This window comes from Coregonus clupeaformis, chromosome 9 (assembly GCF_020615455.1).
Source record: "Coregonus clupeaformis isolate EN_2021a chromosome 9, ASM2061545v1, whole genome shotgun sequence".
NCBI lineage: Eukaryota > Metazoa > Chordata > Actinopteri > Salmoniformes > Salmonidae > Coregonus > Coregonus clupeaformis.
The window spans coordinates 5,836,915-5,855,875 of record NC_059200.1 but is presented as its reverse complement, the minus strand read 5'-3'; the positions used below and the strand labels follow the sequence as shown (position 1 = coordinate 5,855,875).

The window sequence follows — 18,961 nt, the reverse complement described above, 5'->3', positions numbered from 1 at the left end:
CTACCCCTACATTATAGTATTGTCATTATATTATGTCATATGGGAAATAATGCAGGAAAATCTATGAATATGAGTAGAAACATCCAGCACTCCTCCTGTAATGTATATAGTTGTCACCTGCATTGCACTTATCTCCAGAATGTTCATATAGGAAAGTAGTGTAGAACAGACGTTAAACTATATTGTAAAAAAGGGAGTTCTGTTTGCAACGCTCTGAACGTTGCATCCCAGAAAGCACTACCATTTGGGCGTAGCGCCTTCTGATAGTGCGTAGGTATTGCGCAATGCTACAGTACTGGCCCCAAAAGCGCATCTTGATTGCTGCACGGAGCGGATGAGTTCCTGCTTTTGCGGAAGCGAAAAGGCCAGCGCTAGAGAGCAAATTATCTTGCAAGGGTGGAGGAAAAGACACCATAAAATTAATTGAAAAAAATAAGAAAAATACACCCATCTACCGAAAGCCCGTCGAGGAGATGGGGGATAAGGCCGGCACCAGGTAAGGATTAATTCCCCCGCAATCTCGTATTTGCTGCTGCCTTGTGTGGAGGCGAGGGCATAGCGAGCTAGTTACGCTAGCATTTTAGCTAGCTAGCATCACTTTAGCGAGACGAGACTACTCTCAGCCTTTTCCCCATGCATCAACATCAGATTGGTCTTAACCAAAGCAAGAGGAACTATCTAGTTAAATAAACATAGGATACTAGCTAGATTAAGACAAAACTACTATACTCGTAAAATTTCGTTGGCCGTGTTTTTATTACGCTATACAGAATAGGTACAGGCAGACCCGTATGTTCCCTAGCTAGTTAGCTAACTTTAGCAGCGGTAACTAGCTAGAATTGTTCGCGCGGGAGACTTCGCTTTCCTCTTGAATGCCTTGTATACACCTTAATGGCGATACCATCTTTGTAGTTTTAGCAAACATGTTCTAACAGCTAGCTGCAGGGTGGGGTTAGCTGTGATGGCCACCGAGGTGTGTGGGTAAGGTACTCTCACACCACCAACAACAAGCTAGCTCAATATGAACGGATGAGCTGACTGCATGATCGACAGCTATGCTGTTTTGAGTTAACGAGTGGCTACTTAGTTATCGTGCCTTTTGACACAAGTCATGCATGTTGGTTGATGATTATTTGGCCCTCAGTGACGTATATTTGACGTACGTTTTACGCATAATCGCCCAAATTGTTATTTTATAAATATCCTGCATGGAAATGTAAACAAAAAAGCACACACGTCTGTCCAGCTATTGATATCATGTGCCATACACGTGACTGGGTACTGTATATAGCATGATGTTGTAAAGCCACTGCTGTGTGCTGTCCATATCAGGCCAAAGCAATTTACCATGCAGCTATTCATACACTTGCCTGCCTGACACCTTTGATCACTTCAAAGTATTTTGCTCATGGTAATCAGCTGCTTGCATCTGCATCAGTATGCACATTCTGACTCTGAGCAGCTGTACTTCCCTACTAGGTTATTCTGGATCAGTGTCCTCTGCAAGTGACTGTAAATCATGTGTAATAGACTTGGTGGTTGTGCAGCATAGTTCACTACTGACAATTGTTAATTGATTTGATGTTGAAATTCCTTGGTTAGTCCCTTTATTCACGATAGTTAGAAATAAATGGTCAGATTGGTGTTTTGGGGTTTAAGGTCAAGGTCCTGTGGTTGAGTAAAAGTCCAGGTTAATATATGATTTTGTCTTGTGGTCTCTGAAGCGTCAGCAGGACTGATGACGACCCCCTGGCAGACTGTAGTGGGCAAGTGGCGTGTTTGAGGGGTCGGGTTTGGCTGATATCTGGTGGGGAAGTATGAAATGTAGCACTGGCTCGTAAATTAAGAGACGGTAGAGCTCTAGGCGAAGGAGATCCAAACTGAACGTTTGCAGAGAAGATACATTCACCCTGGACCTGTGCTAAGGGGACATGCACCATGTAGTCTTGAAACCCAGACCCTAGCTTGCTAGCTACTATTTGTGTCTGGGGGATGTGGGCAACGAGCAGATAAGGCAGTGAAATACACTGAACAAAACTGTAAACACAACATGTAAAGTGTTTGTCTGATGTTTCATGAGCAGAAATAAAAGATCCCTGACATTTTTCATACGCACAAAAGGCTTATTTCTCTCATTGTGTGGCCAAATTTGTTTACATCCCTGTTAGTGAGCATTTCTCCTTTGCCAAGATAATCCGTCCACCTGACAGGTGTGGCATATCAAGGAGCTGATTAAACAGCATGATCATTACACAGGTGCACCTTGTGCTGGGGACAATAAAAGGCCACTCTAAAATTTGCAGTTTAGTCAAACAACACTGCCAACACAAAGAAGAGGCAACTCTAATTAACTTATATGGCATTTATTTGAATTTTTACATTGCAAAAAGTGACAATTATTTTTCATTTCACGAGAGGTACCGGATCCGGCCAAATAGGTTCCGGATCGAAACAGTCCAAAACGGAGAGGTGCAGGATCCGGCTCAAATTAAGCACTGATGTCAACATTGTGAACAGAGTGCACCATTGTGGGGTTATGGTGTGGGCAGGCATAAGCTACGGACAGCGAACACAATTGCATTTTATCGATGGCAATTTGAATGAACAGAAATACCCTGACGAGATCCTGAGGCCCATTGTGAGGACATTCTTAAGGTATCTGTGACCAACCGATGCATATCTATATTCCCAGTTGTGAAATCCATCGATTTAGGGCTTAATGAATTGATTTCAATTGACTGATTTCCTCATATGAACTGTAACTCAGTAAAATCATAGACATTTTAGCATGTTGCGTTTTTGTTCGGTTTAGTTCCACTATGTCAAACTGACATTGTATCGTACAGACTTATAAGCCAGAACATCAAGCACATTGTGGCAGGCAACCCGGCTGTCTAGAGAGACTATGCACCATGCCCTGTGTCCACTACACAGACTCACTCAGGTTAAGTAATATACAGTGGGGGAAAAAAGTATTTAGTCAGCCACCAATTGTGCAAGTTCTCCCACTTAAAAAGATGAGAGAGGCCTGTAATTTTCATCATAGGTACACGTCAACTATGACAGACAAATTGAGAAAAAAAAGATCCAGAAAATCACATTGTAGGATTTTTAATGAATTTATTTGCAAATTATGGTGGAAAATAAGTATTTGGTCACCTACAAACAAGCAAGATTTCTGGCTCTCACAGACATGTAACGTCTTCTTTAAGAGGCTCCTCTGTCCTCCACTCGTTACCTGTATTAATGGCACCTGTTTGAACTTGTTATCAGTATAAAAGACACCTGTCCACAACCTCAAACAGTCACACTCCAAACTCCACTATGGCCAAGACCAAAGAGCTGTCAAAGGACACCAGAAACAAAATTGTAGACCTGCACCAGGCTGGGAAGACTGAATCTGCAATAGGTAAGCAGCTTGGTTTGAAGAAATAATTGCTCCCACAGTTGATTAGGAAATGGAAGACATACAAGACCACTGATAATCTCCCTCGATCTGGGGCTCCACGCAAGATCTCACCCCGTGGGGTCAAAATGATCACAAGAACGGTGAGCAAAAATCCCAGAACCACACGGGGGGACCTAGTGAATGACCTGCAGAGAGCTGGGACCAAAGTAACAAAGCCTACCATCAGTAACACACTACGCCGCCAGGGACTCAAATCCTGCAGTGCCAGACGTGTCCCCCTGCTTAAGCCAGTACATGTCCAGGCCCGTCTGAAGTTTGCTAGAGTGCATTTGGATGATCCAGAAGAGGATTGGGAGAATGTCATATGGTCAGATGAAACCAAAATAGAACTTTTTGGTAAAAACTCAACTCGTCGTGTTTGGAGGACAAAGAATGCTGAGTTGCATCCAAAGAACACCATACCTAATGTGAAGCATGGGGGTGGAAACATCATGCTTTGGGGCTGTTTTTCTGCAAAGGGACCAGGACGACTGATCCGTGTAAAGGAAAGAATGAATGGGGCCATGTATCGTGAGATTTTGAGTGAAAACCTCCTTCCATCAGCAAGGGCATTGAAGATGAAACGTGGCTGGGTCTTTCAGCATGACAATGATCCCAAACACACCGCCCAGGCAACGAAGGAGTGGCTTCGTAAGAAGCATTTCAAGGTCCTGGAGTGGCCTAGCCAGTCTCCAGATCTCAACCCCATAGAAAATCTTTGGAGGGAGTTGAAAGTCCGTGTTGCCCAGCGACAGCCCCAAAACATCACTGCTCTAGAGGAGATCTGCATGGAGGAATGGGCCAAAATACCAGCAACAGTGTGTGAAAACCTTGTGAAGACTTACAGAAAGCGTTTGACCTGTGTCATTGCCAACAAAGGGTATATAACAAAGTATTGAGAAACTTTTGTAGGTGACCAAATACTTATTTTCCACCATAATTTGCAAATAAATTCATAAAAAATCCTACAATGTGATTTTCTGGAGAAAAAAAATTCTCAATTTGTCTGTCAGTTGACGTGTACCTATGATGAAAATTACAGGCCTCTCATCTTTTTAAGTGGGAGAACTTGCACAATTGGTGGCTGACTAAATACTTTTTTCCCCCACTGTACAAGTCAAACTTAGTACCCCATGCTGCTAGTGTGCTTATGTTCTCCATCACTGGTGGGAAAGAATAGAGCATTCACCTTCCTCCTGTAGTCCTGGTCAGAAATGGACTAGTCAGTGGTCCACCTTCATTCCCCTATTGTCAATGAGTTGTTGACTTGTCCTTATCAGACAGTGGCAGTAACTGGGAGGAAGTTCAATGCAAAGATATTCTATCTAGATATTCCCATTTATGACAGCAGACAATAGTTGTTCAATGCTCGCCAGTTAATATCCTCTTTCCTCTTACACACACACTATGTGTGTGACACCTCGCCACATTCCCAAGGTTGAGAACATGGTGTCTGGGCCTCCCAAGTGGTGCAGCGGTCTATGGCGTGAGGCGTCACTACAGCCCCGGGTTCGATCCCATGCTGTGTCGGAGCCTGCTGCTACTGGGAGACCCATGAGGCGGTGCACAATTGGCCCAGCGTCGTCCGGGTTAGGGGAGGGTTTGGCTGGCCAGGATGTCCTTGTCCCATCGTGCTCTAGCGACTCCTTGTGGCGGACCGGGCGCATGCACGCAGACTTCGGTCGCCAGTTGTACGGTGTTTCCTCCGACACATTGGTGCGGCTGGCTTCCGGGTTAAGCGAGCAGTATGTCAAGAAGCAGTGCGGTTTGGCAGGGTCGTGTTTCGGAGGACGCATGGCTCTCGACCTTCACCTCTCCCGAGTCCGCAATGGGACAAGGCTGTAACTACCAATTGGATATATCGAAAAAGGGGTAAAAAAATAATTATATATATATATAGAACATGGTGTCTAACTTTCCTCTTACGCTTGGGCTAAATTCCTGTATGTGTGTTTGGGTACCTAGGTTAGGTATGCATAGGGAATGTGTAGGCCTACTCTGTGAGGATGGCAGTGTTCCTTGTGAATCTAGATCGGAAACTATTCTTGATCTGCATGACAAGGATGTTTCTGTCATAACAAATAAAAAATGGTGCATGCATGCTGCAATAGGCTATGTGTAAAGAGTACACACAGTATGTATCAATACTTCTCTGTAAATATTCCTTGTGAGATCAGGAAGGAGTGTTTTTTTCCTGTTGTTTGTGGCAAAGTCAGCAGCAGGAAATGGCCTCTATTTGCTGGGAGATAGTTTCCTGTCCAGATGCAGGACATTGGGTCTAACCCCACACCTCTGGGACATGATAGAGGGCAAACTGGACGAACACCAGGGCCCAGTTTTTCAAAAGATATCTGGTGGGATTTCGGCAATTGGATATTAAATGTTAGAATTTAGGTTTTTGAAACTGTAAAATTAGTATTTGGTAATCCAATTTCACCTTTAATCAGGATTGTATGTCATTTTTGCGTTTTTCAAAACTCAAAGGTAGTGATTAGGATAGTTTTGATGCAGAAAATCTGGATTATCTCGATCCCACTGGAAGGTTGGATTTAGAAAGGTGAAATGCATTACAATACATTTAAATGTAAAAAACGGTTCATTATGTTAAATTGGCCGCAGTATAGGTTTGTGGTCAGTTGTTATATTGAGAAGTGTCAAATAAATGCATTTACTTACTTTTATGCAGGCTCTATTATTTTAATCAAGGTACCTTTTCATGTAGTTTACTCATCTGTTTCCTTATGACAGTGTAGAAGTAGTACCACAACCTGTCCAGTAGATGGCAAGGTGTAGGACTGTTCAAAGCATTGAAAATCAAATCCAGATTATGTGATCTTGATGTTATGGTATCTGGATCAGAATGATTCTATCCAATTATTTTCTGAACAACCTTCTCATAAACAGCCAGATCGATCTGATCCTGAATAGCAAAAAAGAGGATTACAGAGTCCGGATCATTCTGATCCAGATAAAGACTTTGGAAGAACTGGGCCCAGAGGTGTGAAAATCACACCCCATACTTTATAGGGGCCTCAAACTCAACTCTGGACCTCGAAGCCAGTTCCACTGCTTGTTTTCATTGTTCCCTTCTAATCAGGGACTGATTTAGACCTGGGACACCAGGTGGGTGCAATTAATTATCAGGTAGAACCAGCAGGCTCTGGACCTCGTAGGGTAAGAGTTGGATACCCCTGTTATAAACTAGATCTTCCTGCTTGATCAAATCTCTTTCTCGCTTTCTGTCTTCCTTGTTTTTCTCAGAGTCTTCAAGAAGTCAAGCCCCAACTGCAAGGTAAAGGACATGAGTATTGCATTCTTAGTTGTATCCTTTGATGCTTTACTTTGTTATTCATTGTGACACATTTGTGTAAGTACCTCTACTTCCCCCCTACTCCTCCTGTCTGCAGGTCACAGTATACCTGGGAAAGAGAGACTTTGTGGATCACCTTGACCAGGTGGACCCAGTCGGTAGGTGCAGGACGGTTAATTAGTTTACTGGTTAGAGCAGTGGATCCAAAACTGGGGCGCACCCACTAGGGGGTACACGAGGGTTCGGCAAGGGGGGCGCTGGGAATCAGATAATCTCTCCTGAAACTGCCAAATTTGAGTGTTTTTATAAACATAGTGTTTCAAACAATTTAATATTGTCTCCTCAAAACCTAATCTCTTGACATTGTCCTTTCTTACAGACGGTGTGATCCTAGTGGACCCTGAGTATCTGAAAGACAGGAAAGGTCTTCCTCATTCTCTACACTGTTTTGTCTCCTCCATTTTTTGCAATTGTATGTCAACCTCTTCTGATGTTCAAACCCCTCCTCCTCCCCAGTGTTTGTGACCCTGACGTGTGCGTTCCGCTACGGCCGTGAGGACCTGGACGTGCTGGGCCTGTCCTTCCGGAAGGATCTCTACATCTCCACCTTCCAGGCTTTCCCCCCCATCGCAGAGGAACGCAAAGCCAACAGCCGCCTGCAGGAGAGACTACTGAAGAAACTGGGCCAGCAGGCACACCCCTTCTACTTCACTGTGAGTCAATAAGACACACACACGCACCAGACCAGGGTTAAAATACTATTTAGGGCAGGGATGGACAACTTTGATGGGGTAGGGGTCCACAAAAAAATTGAACTCCTCATGAGGGGCCGCAGTGGCTCGTGGGTCATTTCCTGCAATTCTACACATTTTGCCATGGGGTGGAGGCAAATGTTTGCAGTTTTTAATATGATAACTGATGATCAATGGGCCCCACGCCAGTCAGTAATTCGACAATGCTTACTACAAGTTTAGATAGTTGGCCGCTAGACTAACTTACTCATCTAAAAAAAAGAAATGCTGACATGGGCTAATTGAGTGACTGCTGATGCACAACCACATTTTGAAATTGCACCTTGTATATTCTATTATTCTAACTCTCAACAGTATGTTGAGACCCTGACTGAGTTCCAAATGTTTTTGTTGTTGTTTTTCTAAAGTATTTATTTATTTTTAATTGGTCCGTGGGCCTACAAAAGGGGCATGTGGCCCGCGTGCAGCGAGTTGCCCATCCCTAATTTAAGGTATTTAAATAGTGTTGAATATTGGAATGTATTTGGAAATACACTTGGAAAGTATTTTAAAATACACTCCCATGCATTTAATCTAGGTATTTGAAAATAGTATTTGAAATAGGTATTTGAAAATACTTTCAAATAGTAGGCAGTTTATAGGAAATTATTTGAAAATACTTTCAAATACTTCCAATAGAAGTAGTTGACTCGAGCCACATTATATGAGCCTGTAAAATGATACTAATAATATGGCAACTATGTGTGTCTGTCTCAGATTCCCCAGAACCTGCCGTGCTCAGTCACCTTACAGCCAGGACCAGAGGACACAGGGAAGGTACAGAATCTTCAGCATCACTTTATGTAAACGTACACATTTATAATATATGACGGCTATCTAAACGTAGCAATTTCCATACCTGTAGAGTCAACAATGCTCACCCACATGACACTAATAATGCCTATTCTATAATTTATGTCCCTGTAACTCCTCCTCCTCTCCTTTCCTCCATCTTTCCCTCTTTAGGCATGTGGGGTTGACTTTGAGATCAAAGCGTTCTGTGCCAAATCGATAGAGGAGAAGATTCACAAACGGTACGAAAACCATTTAACTTTGTTGTGTGTGTGTCTTCTGCAGGAGCTGTTTAGGGTCTGCGGTCCTTGAAAGCATGTGATATGCATGTCTGTTCTCTGTGTTTTTAGTTAGTCAGCAAAGTTGGTTATCCGTAAAGTATAACGTGTGTTGTGTAGGAACTCTGTGCGGCTGGTGATCCGTAAGGTGCAGTATGCCCCAGAGAAGCCTGGGCCTCAGCCCATGGTGGAGACCACACGGAGCTTCCTCATGTCGGACCGCTCACTACACCTGGAGGCCTCTCTGGATAAAGAGCTCTACTACCATGGAGAACCCATCAGCGTGAACGTTCATGTCACCAACAACTCCACCAAGACTGTCAAAAGGCTCAAAATCTCAGGTACCTGTCACGCATGACTGTAAGTCGCTTTGGATAAAAGCGTCTGCTAAATGGCATATTATTATTATTACCCGTCTTTAATCAAAGTTTTATCAATGATGTTTGTTTATGACTCTAGGCTCTATTCACTCTTTTCCCTTCAGTTTGTGTGTGTGGTTAACCCGTTCTATCCCTCTCTCTCCAGTACGACAGTATGCTGATATCTGTCTGTTCAGTACGGCTCAGTACAAGTGTCCAGTGGCTCAGGTGGAGGCAGAGTGAGTATTTTACCTGACTATTAAGCCTATATCTCTCTTCAGTTCCTTTATTTTCCCTATGCCTTTCCTTTTATACATTATTCCATGTATCATTTTTCAGGCTTCCAAGACATCTCTCTTAATAACCTCTAGCTTGTGATCAGGTTTTTCCCATACCTTATTGTCCAGATCTATTGAAATTCCAGTTATGGCCCAGGTGTGCTGATAAGTGTGTGTGCACCTTTCCTCAGTGACCAGGTGTCGTCTAGCTCTACATTCTGTAAGGTGTACACCCTCACACCCACGCTAGACAAGAACCGAGAGAAGAGAGGCCTGGCCTTGGACGGAAAGCTCAAACACGAGGACACCAACCTGGCCTCCAGCACCATGTATGTTGACTCGCGCAAACAAACAAACACACACACAGACAAACCTGCCCTCCAGCACTGTGTATACACTGACAGACACACTCACACAAACGCTGTAGTCTGGCATCCACAACCATTTTAGATAACAAGAACACTCACTAGCCCTCACTGTGTGAGATCACACACACTCTAACTTGGCCACCATGTGAGTTTACATACACATGCTTGGGGAGAGGTTGAGCTCATAAATGCATTGTGATTTATGTTCGAGTGCAGCACCCTAGAAGATGCAAGAACCCATCCCTTACTGAGAACCTTTTTCATCGTCTTCTCTTTCTCTCGTGTGTGTGTTTCAGTGTTAAGGATGTGACTAACAAGGAGGTCCTTGGAATCCTGGTGTCCTACAGGGTCAAAGTCAAACTGGTAATCTCTCGTGGAGGGTGAGTTCCACAGGAGTCAGTGGTCAATATTAATATACAGTGCATTCGGAAAGTATTCAGACCCATAGATTTTTTTCCCCCACACATTTTGTTACGTAACAACCTTATTCTAAAATGGATTACATTTTTTTCCCTTATCAATTTACACACAATACCCCATAATGACAAAGCAAAAACAGGTTTTTAGAAATGTTTGCAAATGTGTTAAAAATTAAAAACTGAAATATCACATTTACATAAGTATTCAGACCCTTTACTCAGTACTTTGTTGAAGTGCCTTTGGCAGCAATTACAGCCTCGAGTCTTCTTGGGTATAACGCTACAAGCTTATCACACCTGTTTTGGAGGAGTTTCTCTCATTCTTCTCTGCAGATCAAGCTCTGTCAGGTTGGATGGGGAGCGTCGCTGCACAGCTATTTTCAGGTCTCTCCAGAGATGTTCAAGTCCAGGCTCTGGTTGGGCTACTCAAGGACATTCAGAGACTTGTCCCGAAGCCACTCCTGTGTTACCTTGGCTGTGTGCTTAGGGTCGTTGTCCTGTTGGAAGGTGAACCTTCGCCCCAGCTTGAGGTCCTGAACACTTTGGAGCAGATTTTCATCAAGGATCTCTCTGTACTTTGCTCCGTTCATCTTTCCCTCGATCCTGACTAGTCTCCCTATCCCTGCCGCTGAAAAACATCCCCACAGCATGATGCTGCCACCACCATGCTTCACCATAGGGATGGTACCAGGTTTCTTCCAGACATGACGCTTGGCATTCAGGCCAAAGAGTTCAATCTTGGTTTCATAAGACCAGAGAATCTTGTTTCTCATGGTCTGAGAGTCCTTTAGGTGCCTTTTGGCAAACTCCAAGCAGGCTGTCATGTGCCTTTTACTGAGGAGTGGCTTCCGTCTGGCCACTCTACTATAAAGGCCTGATTGGTGGAGTGCTGCAGAGATGGTTGTCCTTCTGAAAGGTTCTCCCATCTTCACAGAGGAACTCTGGAGCTCTGTCAGAGTGACCATCGGGTTCTTGGTCACCTCCCTGACCAAGGCCCTTCTCCCCCGATTGCTCAGTTTGGCCGGGCGGCCAGCTCTAGGAAGAGTCTTGGTGGTTCCAAACTTCTTCCATTTAAGAATGATGGAGGCCACTGTGTTCTTGGGGACCTTCAATGCTGCAGACATTTTTTGGTACCCTTCACCAGATCTGTGCCTCGACACAATCCTGTCTCTGAGCTCTACAGAAAATGTATTCAGCCTCATGCCTTGGTTTTTGCTCTGACATGCACTGTCAACTGTGGGACCTTATATAGACAGGTGTGTACCTTTCCAAATAATGTCCAATCAATTGAATTTACCACAGGTGGACTCCAATCAAGTTGTAGAAACATCAAGGATGATCAATGGGAGCAGGATGCACCTGAGCTCGATTTCGAGTCTCATAGCAATGGGTCTGAATACTTATGTAAATAAGGTATTTTTGTTTTTTTATACATTTGCAAACATTTCTAAAAACCTGTTTTCGCTTTGTCATTATGGGTTATTGTGTGTAGATTGATAAGGGAAAAACATTAATTTAATCCATTTTAGAATAAGGCTGTAACGTAACAATGTGGAATAAGTAAAGGGGTCTGAATACTTTCCGAATGCATTGTGTGTGAGGGGGGGGGGGGGATTATGTGCAGGTCCTCACACACACACACACACACACACAGACAGACAAGCGCGCACACAAAAACACATTTACACTCCCTCCTGTGTCTCACACACATACTCCTGATACTCTGCCACTCCAACTCTGTAATGACATCACGTCTGCCAGACCCTCACTAGTCTCTCTGCTCCTCCCACCTCACTCACTGACACGCCATGCTTTGCTGTCTCCCCTCTCGGTTGCGGTTGCCTTGGTTTTGAGTTCTCGCCTCATTTCATCTCTCCCCTCCTGTGTTTGTCCGCCCGTCTGTGCATCTGTCTCTCCATCCGTGCGTCTGCTCCTGTGTTGGGTCGTGTCAGGCTGCTGAGTGGCGTGTTAGAGAGGTAATATGATATCCCAGCCGCCACCTGTGTGTGTGTGGTGATCTTACGTCCTACTGCCATCTGCGTGTGTGTGGTGATCTTACGTCCTACTGCCATCTGCGTGTGTGTGTGGTGATCTTGCGTCCTACTGCCATCTGCGTGTGTGTGGTGATCTTACGTCCTACTGCCATCTGTGTGTGTGGTGATCTTACGTCCTACTGCCATCTGTGTGTGGTGATCTTACGTCCTATTGCCATCTGTGTGTGTGTGGTGATCTTACGTCCTATTGCCATCTGTGTGTGTGTGGTGATCTTACGTCCTACTGCCATCTGTGTGTGTGTGTGGTGATCTTACGTCCTACTGCCATCTGTGTGTGTGTGTGTGTGTGTGTGGTGATCTTACGTCCTACTGCCATCTCTGTGTGTGCACCATTAGTGCCTCGTGTGTGTGAGGATTTTACATACCAGCATTGTGTGTGTCAAATCTCACCTGCAGCTGCTAAGATCCTTTTTAACTGCAGCCGTCCCAGTCTTCTCCCTTTCTGAGTCACAGGGTCCTAACCCTAAGGATGGTGTGAGGTTTCATAAGGCAGTGGCTCAAAGCCACACTGATTATTCCATGCTGAGTTATCAATGCAGTGTTGAGGGTAATGAAGCTTGAATATAATAACACTTCACATCTTGGTGTTTAGGCTTTGATTTACGGCAATTCATTGGTTATTACTAAATAATAACTGTTCTGTTAAATTAAGTGCAACCCAACACGGAAGAGTTCCAATTGGGTGAGATTAACAATTGACAGCTAAGGAGGGTTGATGTGCTTTATTCCCCCTTCACTGATCTAACATATCACTATTTCCTGGGTTGTTTCCTGTCAGATCTTGGATTATTCGTGGTGCAATAGTATATCATCATATGTACATATTGATGTTTCCATAGAATAACAATCAAATTGTTATTGATTGACATATTGATCCTATATAATCAATGGATGTTGTTTATATTCTGTGCGTTTCCAGAGATGTGTCGGTGGAGCTGCCCTTCGTCTTAATGCACCCCAAACCCACGGAACTGCCCATATCCCGCCCACAGTCAGGTACCTACAGACTCACACCACCTCTCCATAAGCCCACTATCAGGGCTTTATCTCAGTACCTTGGATGAATCTCAGTTCCTCTTCTTCCCTTAATTTGCACTGAATTGAACAAATCCTCTCTGACAAGCTTCCACCATATTCTTTCACCATGTTACATTCACGTATCCAAACATTCCGATCAGTTCAAATTAAGAGCGGAAGATGAGGACTTTCGAGGCTTGCTTTTTTAGACTGATTGGGAAGCAGTGAATTGTGATAGTGGGAACTCTACTAGGCCTGCATAGTGTCTGAAAAGAGTTTGAGAATGGACACAGTCTTGTGAACTATCTGTCAGTAGTTTAGTTCAGCCTCATGCCCTGAACAACAGTTCCTCACATACACAAGCCCCTCAAATACATCATCTCACTCTGGTATTTCCTGCCTGTAAGTTACCATGGAGTTGCCATGGAGATACAAAGCTGTTCCCATGGCGACATCGCGCTGACATGTCATTATCTGTGTGTTCTAACAGCTGTGCCGGATTCAGACCCTCCCATCGACACCAACCTGATAGAATTTGAAACAAAGTGAGTATTCATCTGGTCTGTCTGGCCATTGTAAGCACTGCTGGTTTGCTATGATCAAAGAGACCCTAAGACTATTCCCTCATATCTAAAACACTCCATGTTTCCTTGTTCCTTGTCGTCCTGCAGTAGTTTCTCCCAAGACGACGACTTTGTGTTCGAGGACTTCGCCCGCCTGCGGCTCAAAGGAATGGCCGACGACAAGGATGACGACTGCTAGAGCTCACATACACACACACACTCTCGCACAAACTCTTACACACATTCATACATACAGACACACACAGGCACACAGGCGGTGGGATGAAGGCATGTGGACGGAGAGATGTGGTGGCCTCGTGGTCTGCTGAAGAGATCCTGACATCACTCGCGGTGTTCTTTTGTCTTGCTTAAGCCACTTCTTATCTTCTTGTTCATGTTCTCTGTTTGCATTCTCTCTGTCTAATGGTAATGTTCAGCTGTGTTTGCCAGAATATGTTGGCAAACACAACTGAAAAACCCAGCACCGTCTAAATGATGATGTAATGTTGTGCCGTGGCGATGCTGGCGAATCCATGGGTGTCATTTGGCCAGCAGTTTCACAGTTTTCAAGAGGGAGCACAATAAGTGCTATAGTGAATAAAAAGTAAATGTTTGAAATGTCATGAAGAGGGATGATGAGTCATGGCTGTTCACACCGAGGGAGGGAGAAATAGTGCCATTAAAAGAAAGGGGGCTTTATATCATTTTTTTCACCCATTATGATTTCAATAAGTATTTGTACAAATATTGATCACCTTGATCAAGTATTGATATAAAACAAGGTTTATAGTACCTGCTGAAGAGGGGAGAGAAGAAAAATCAGACTGACACCTTTCATCATCTACCCCATCGTTTTAGTCCTCTGAATTTCTACTGTGTCATCCGTTCTGTAAAAACCGTGTTTTAGGGGAAGAATACGGAAGACGTTTGTGATTCACCCTCTTCTGCAATACGAGGACAGACTATACACTACCACTTACATTAAATGTGCACACACTGGACCTTCACTGTATAGCCTATGGCAGGGGTATTCAACTCTTACCCTACGAGGTCTGGAGCCTGCTGGTTTTCTGTTCTACCTGATAATTAATTGCATCCGCCTGGTGTGCCAGGTCTAAATCAGTCCCTGATTAGAAGGGAACAATGAAAACAAGCAGTGGAACTGGCTTCGAGGTCCAGAGTTGAGTTTGAAGGGCCTGGGGATACTCCTTACAGTCAGCCTCAATGCACCACTATGACATTAATTTTCCCATTTCGCTCAGTCAGACGCTTGCACATGGTCTAATAGCATGAATAATTTCTCGCTTGATCAGATTTAATTCACTCCTGTGCTAAATCCCAAATCATCAATCCCTATCTCCTCCTCCATAGGCACTACTGTAGAACTGAAAGGACTGGATAGTTATAAGTAATGTAGGGAAATTCCAATTAACCAATCAGAAGACAGGGTGAAGCAATTACCATAATATCCATACCTATCCAATCCTAGAAGTGCCTAATGACAGGGCTAGCTATGGGTCAGTTTGAGATTCAGCATTGGTGTCAGAGCATCACCTAGGCAGGGCAACAGCGGCACCAATGGAGCATGTTTTTCAGCGGTGCTGTGAACTATGATCTGTTATTATTGTTGTTTTGCTTCTATGGGGTACCTGTTCGCAGCTCTGCTAAGTGAATATTTGAAAGTGCTGCCACTGAGCTGTGAGCGCCATAGTGTCTACATAAAGGATGCTGATATGATTTTGGTGGAACATGACAGAAAACAATGAATATTATTACTACTGTATCATTATTACCATGATTATTCTCAATCATTTAAGGAATTGTTTGCCATTTGTTTTTTATTTCAGAATTTTTATTTTAATTTTTTTATTAAAGGCTAAATGAATTAACCTACATTATGTGGTAATAGATGCTGCTTTTCGTGTTCTTTCTGCTAAGTCTCGCATCCACGGACGGAAGCTAAGTTATTCTGGCAGTTGACAAGATAAAGTATCCAAACATGGTCTCAGATGATTTCTTGTCAGAAGCGCAAAGTGCAATTTCTTTATCAACAGTTAAATTTGATTTGCACAGTAGCCAGTCAGATGTTTTAATCAAGATCACATCATGATTCACCATTTGGGTCTTAGTGCCACTGACACATTTATACCTATTTTGCTCCTCTGTGGGACAGTGAGTGACTTTTGAAAAGGACAGTCACACATAAAAGCAGGAAGCATTTGCAGTCACGGGACAGAGAGAGGTATTTTAGTGAAGTGAAAAACATGGCTGAACAGTTGTACTTTATTTCTCATGGTATTTGAAAACAGTTAATAACATTAAAACATTGAGTTAGGTCTTAGGTACTAATTTACAAGCCTGTACATACAGTATCTGAAATTCACAACAGTTTTGATTAAAAGTAAGTGGCCCACATCCAAATATCCTTCAATATATACAAACATACAAAAAACATTTTCAAGTCACATTCAAGGTCTGTAGTTTTTTCGGTGTGTCTTACAGGAATTAGTGTTTTAGTACAGGAAGCTTTTAGGAAAAAAGGTTAAGGTCCATCCTGGGCAGTGCATCCTCCTCTGGTCAAAGCAGACCTTGACATTAGTTGGGACACAAGCGTGTGCCTGCCACTGCTGTGTGTTCTGTGTCTGCTGTTGTGTGTGTTACAGAGAAAAGACAGGAGAATGGACAGTGGGACAGTTAAGCACATGTCACTACATATATCACTGTGATTAGAGTATGCATACATATCTACAATAGCAACCCCCCAATGAGGATCATTTGAGGCTATTGGAAATCTTACTCTGTATGGCGGTTGCTCGTTCTGTTGTAGGCCTACCAGTCGTCCAGGAGTTGGTCTGCTCACCTGGTCGCAGCATCTCTCTACGGTGATGCTTGTTGAGTCGCCGGGTGAAACGATGCCACCTGGTGGGGAAATAAGCATTCAATCACTGTCCCTCTGTCCAAGTCCAGTTCTAAACACCACCAATTGTCTCTTAGCCCCAACCCCTAGACATATTAGTTTACCCCTAGGGGAAGGGGATAGGGGTTGAATTTAGATGAGAATATACATTTTCAAAAAATTCTAACTAAGTCCAGAACCCTTGGTGTATCACCTTTCCTGTGTGTCATTGTGCCTGTTCACCCTCTCCGCCTCCTCCTTCTTCTCATCCATCCATCGCTCCAGAAGCTCTTCTTTCTCTCTCCAGGCCGCTGCAAGCCCCTCCCTCAGCTCCCGCTGCTCCAACCGCAGGGCTGCCAACTCCTTTGATTGGCTCTCCAATGCAAACTCAAACTCTGATAGGCTGGCCTGCAGAACATTGGCCCCCCTGGCTTGAGTGACAGCTTCCTTCCGATAGCGGGAGACTCTTATAGAAGATGGTGACATGGGTCTATGTAAGCTTATATCAGACAAGACATTAGACAAGCTCACAACTTATGATGCCTCAGTTTCATGCCTCTCATCTTTGTATAACATTTCATGGATGCATTATTAAACCATATAGACTACTGTACCATAACATTAATGTATAAACAGATCTCATTGATTGATCACTTACTGTGAGTGGCAGTATTGAAGCTCAGCGTCTTTCAGGTACAGGACTGTGGTCAGGTCAGAGACTGTCTGAGAGAGCTGGGGATGAAGAAGAGGACAAAAGGAGATGATTGTACTAGTTAGAGCAGGTCAAAAATAAGATAAACAATCACTCACTTGTGTACAAGGCCACTATGTGAGTAATCTATGTAAGGACTGGGGTTGCCCGGAGCAGCACAAGACATCAGAGAATCCAACTGACAGGATGACGTAGATCCTTAATGTAGCAGCATCACACACAACTCCCTTTTCACAACCTGTGGAAAAGTGCACAATAATCTTGAAAAGTGTGACTGGATCCAGTAATATAACTGAAAGTCACCTTTTCTGTTATATGTTCACTCTCTCTGAGCTGGAGGTGTAGTTCTCTGTGGTCAACCATCAGCCCACCATCTCCTTCAGAACTGTGGAAAATATTGACATATGGTTAGAGAATAGTCTTCAAATCAAAAATGAATTGAATTGTAGATAAATTGATCTTTCCAAATCAATGTTACATTGTTTGCATTAAATGGATTGCAACACATTTGCAAAATTCAGCATCTTCTCTAGGTGTTGCCATTGCCCTCCTACCTGGGTCTCTGTAACTCATCCCAAAGTGTATCCCGTAAGTCAAGCTGCTCTGCTAGCTTGGACACTGAAAGGAGAATCACAATATGTTGGCAAATATGTTGACAAACAACTAATGATTCAAATGTCATCAATAAACAGAGAACTCCGACAACTTACAAGTGTTGAAGATACCACTGAAGGGGTCCTTTTGTGTACAATCTCTCTGGAACAGTCTAGTGCGCACGTGACTCTTCCACCTTTCCATTGCTGTCTTTACTCTGAAGTTTTCAACGCCTTGTTCGAGGTTGCGATTGTTGTTAACACACTTTTAAAACTTAAAATTGGCAACAAACCTTGTCAGTGCTTACAAGTCTTCACAATGAACACACGGTCTGCCACGACACAACAAAACGTTCTACTGAGAACAGACCAGTCTGTCGCTTCACTTTTTTGTGATCTTTTTGTCCCTCCACACTTCCCATACAATTCAAAATGAGGTGGCAAAACAGATAGCACTGACCAAAACAAAATAGCTATTTGCCTGAGCGTCAGTTTATACAGCAATACAAATTAGCAGATGTTGCCGTTTCAGCTCATTTTGCTGTTGTACCAGGTCGTTCTGTCTTTGTTTTACCAGCTATATACTATTATCTCAAATTCACACACGAATGTATCAACTAATCTTCGCTAGCTAGTTAACCTTAGCTACGCTGATGAATGATTGCTTGCAGTTCTGTGCTCACAAACTTCAACAGGACTGAGCGATGGCAAATTACAGACTGCGAGCGTTGGAGGATGCAGAGACCGAGATTGTACGGTGTGCACAGTGTTGCCAACTCCTCAGTAAGGAAAGTAGCTATTAGCTGTCCTAAAAGTCGCTAGATGACGTCATCTAATTTGCATAATTTGCCATGTGCATGTAATTGTGATGGATGCTGTATGAGAGAGGAATAACGTCGTGGGAGAGACAAAAAGTGAGTAAAAAACACCCTAAATATGTTTAGAACTACAAATGAACTTTCTTCTGTCGATTCTTGTTTTTAAAAATGTTTTACATTTACATCCCGCCCTGAATGTAAGCCAGGGCGGGACCAGCCAGCGGCGGCTTCCCGCATGCGCGATTAATTTGCAGTCTGGACGCGG

General features: G+C 43.6%; 2 protein-coding genes across 3 annotated transcripts; one reads left to right on the top strand and one right to left on the bottom strand.

The window, feature by feature from the left end:
* Nucleotides 1-281: 281 nt before the first annotated feature.
* LOC121573616 (arrestin red cell) lies at nucleotides 282-15,570 on the top strand. 2 transcript variants are annotated; one of them, XM_041885725.1, is made up of 15 exons: nucleotides 282-496; nucleotides 6,710-6,740; nucleotides 6,856-6,916; nucleotides 7,138-7,182; nucleotides 7,275-7,471; nucleotides 8,267-8,326; nucleotides 8,516-8,583; nucleotides 8,740-8,960; nucleotides 9,145-9,217; nucleotides 9,448-9,585; nucleotides 9,921-10,004; nucleotides 11,996-12,019; nucleotides 13,017-13,093; nucleotides 13,605-13,659; nucleotides 13,786-15,570. In XM_041885725.1, the coding sequence occupies exons 1-15, from the start codon at nucleotides 474-476 to the stop codon at nucleotides 13,874-13,876; spliced, it is 1,248 nt and encodes a 415-aa protein (XP_041741659.1). In that variant the 5' UTR covers nucleotides 282-473; the 3' UTR covers nucleotides 13,877-15,570. The 2 variants fall into 2 exon arrangements, with proteins under 2 accessions (XP_041741659.1, XP_041741660.1); XM_041885726.2 differs by lacking the exon at nucleotides 11,996-12,019 and having other exon boundaries at nucleotides 283-496.
* A 376-nt stretch (nucleotides 15,571-15,946) lies between these two features.
* On the bottom strand, nucleotides 15,947-18,644 carry si:ch1073-143l10.2 (uncharacterized protein LOC565165 homolog). Its single transcript, XM_041885727.1, has 7 exons — nucleotides 17,996-18,644; nucleotides 17,840-17,903; nucleotides 17,589-17,670; nucleotides 17,232-17,305; nucleotides 16,788-17,039; nucleotides 16,475-16,596; nucleotides 15,947-16,322 (listed from the first exon to the last, which is right to left on the bottom strand). Exons 1-7 carry the CDS (start codon nucleotides 18,081-18,083, stop codon nucleotides 16,273-16,275), a joined length of 732 nt encoding a protein of 243 aa, XP_041741661.1. The 5' UTR covers nucleotides 18,084-18,644; the 3' UTR covers nucleotides 15,947-16,272.
* Nucleotides 18,645-18,961: the final 317 nt, after the last annotated feature.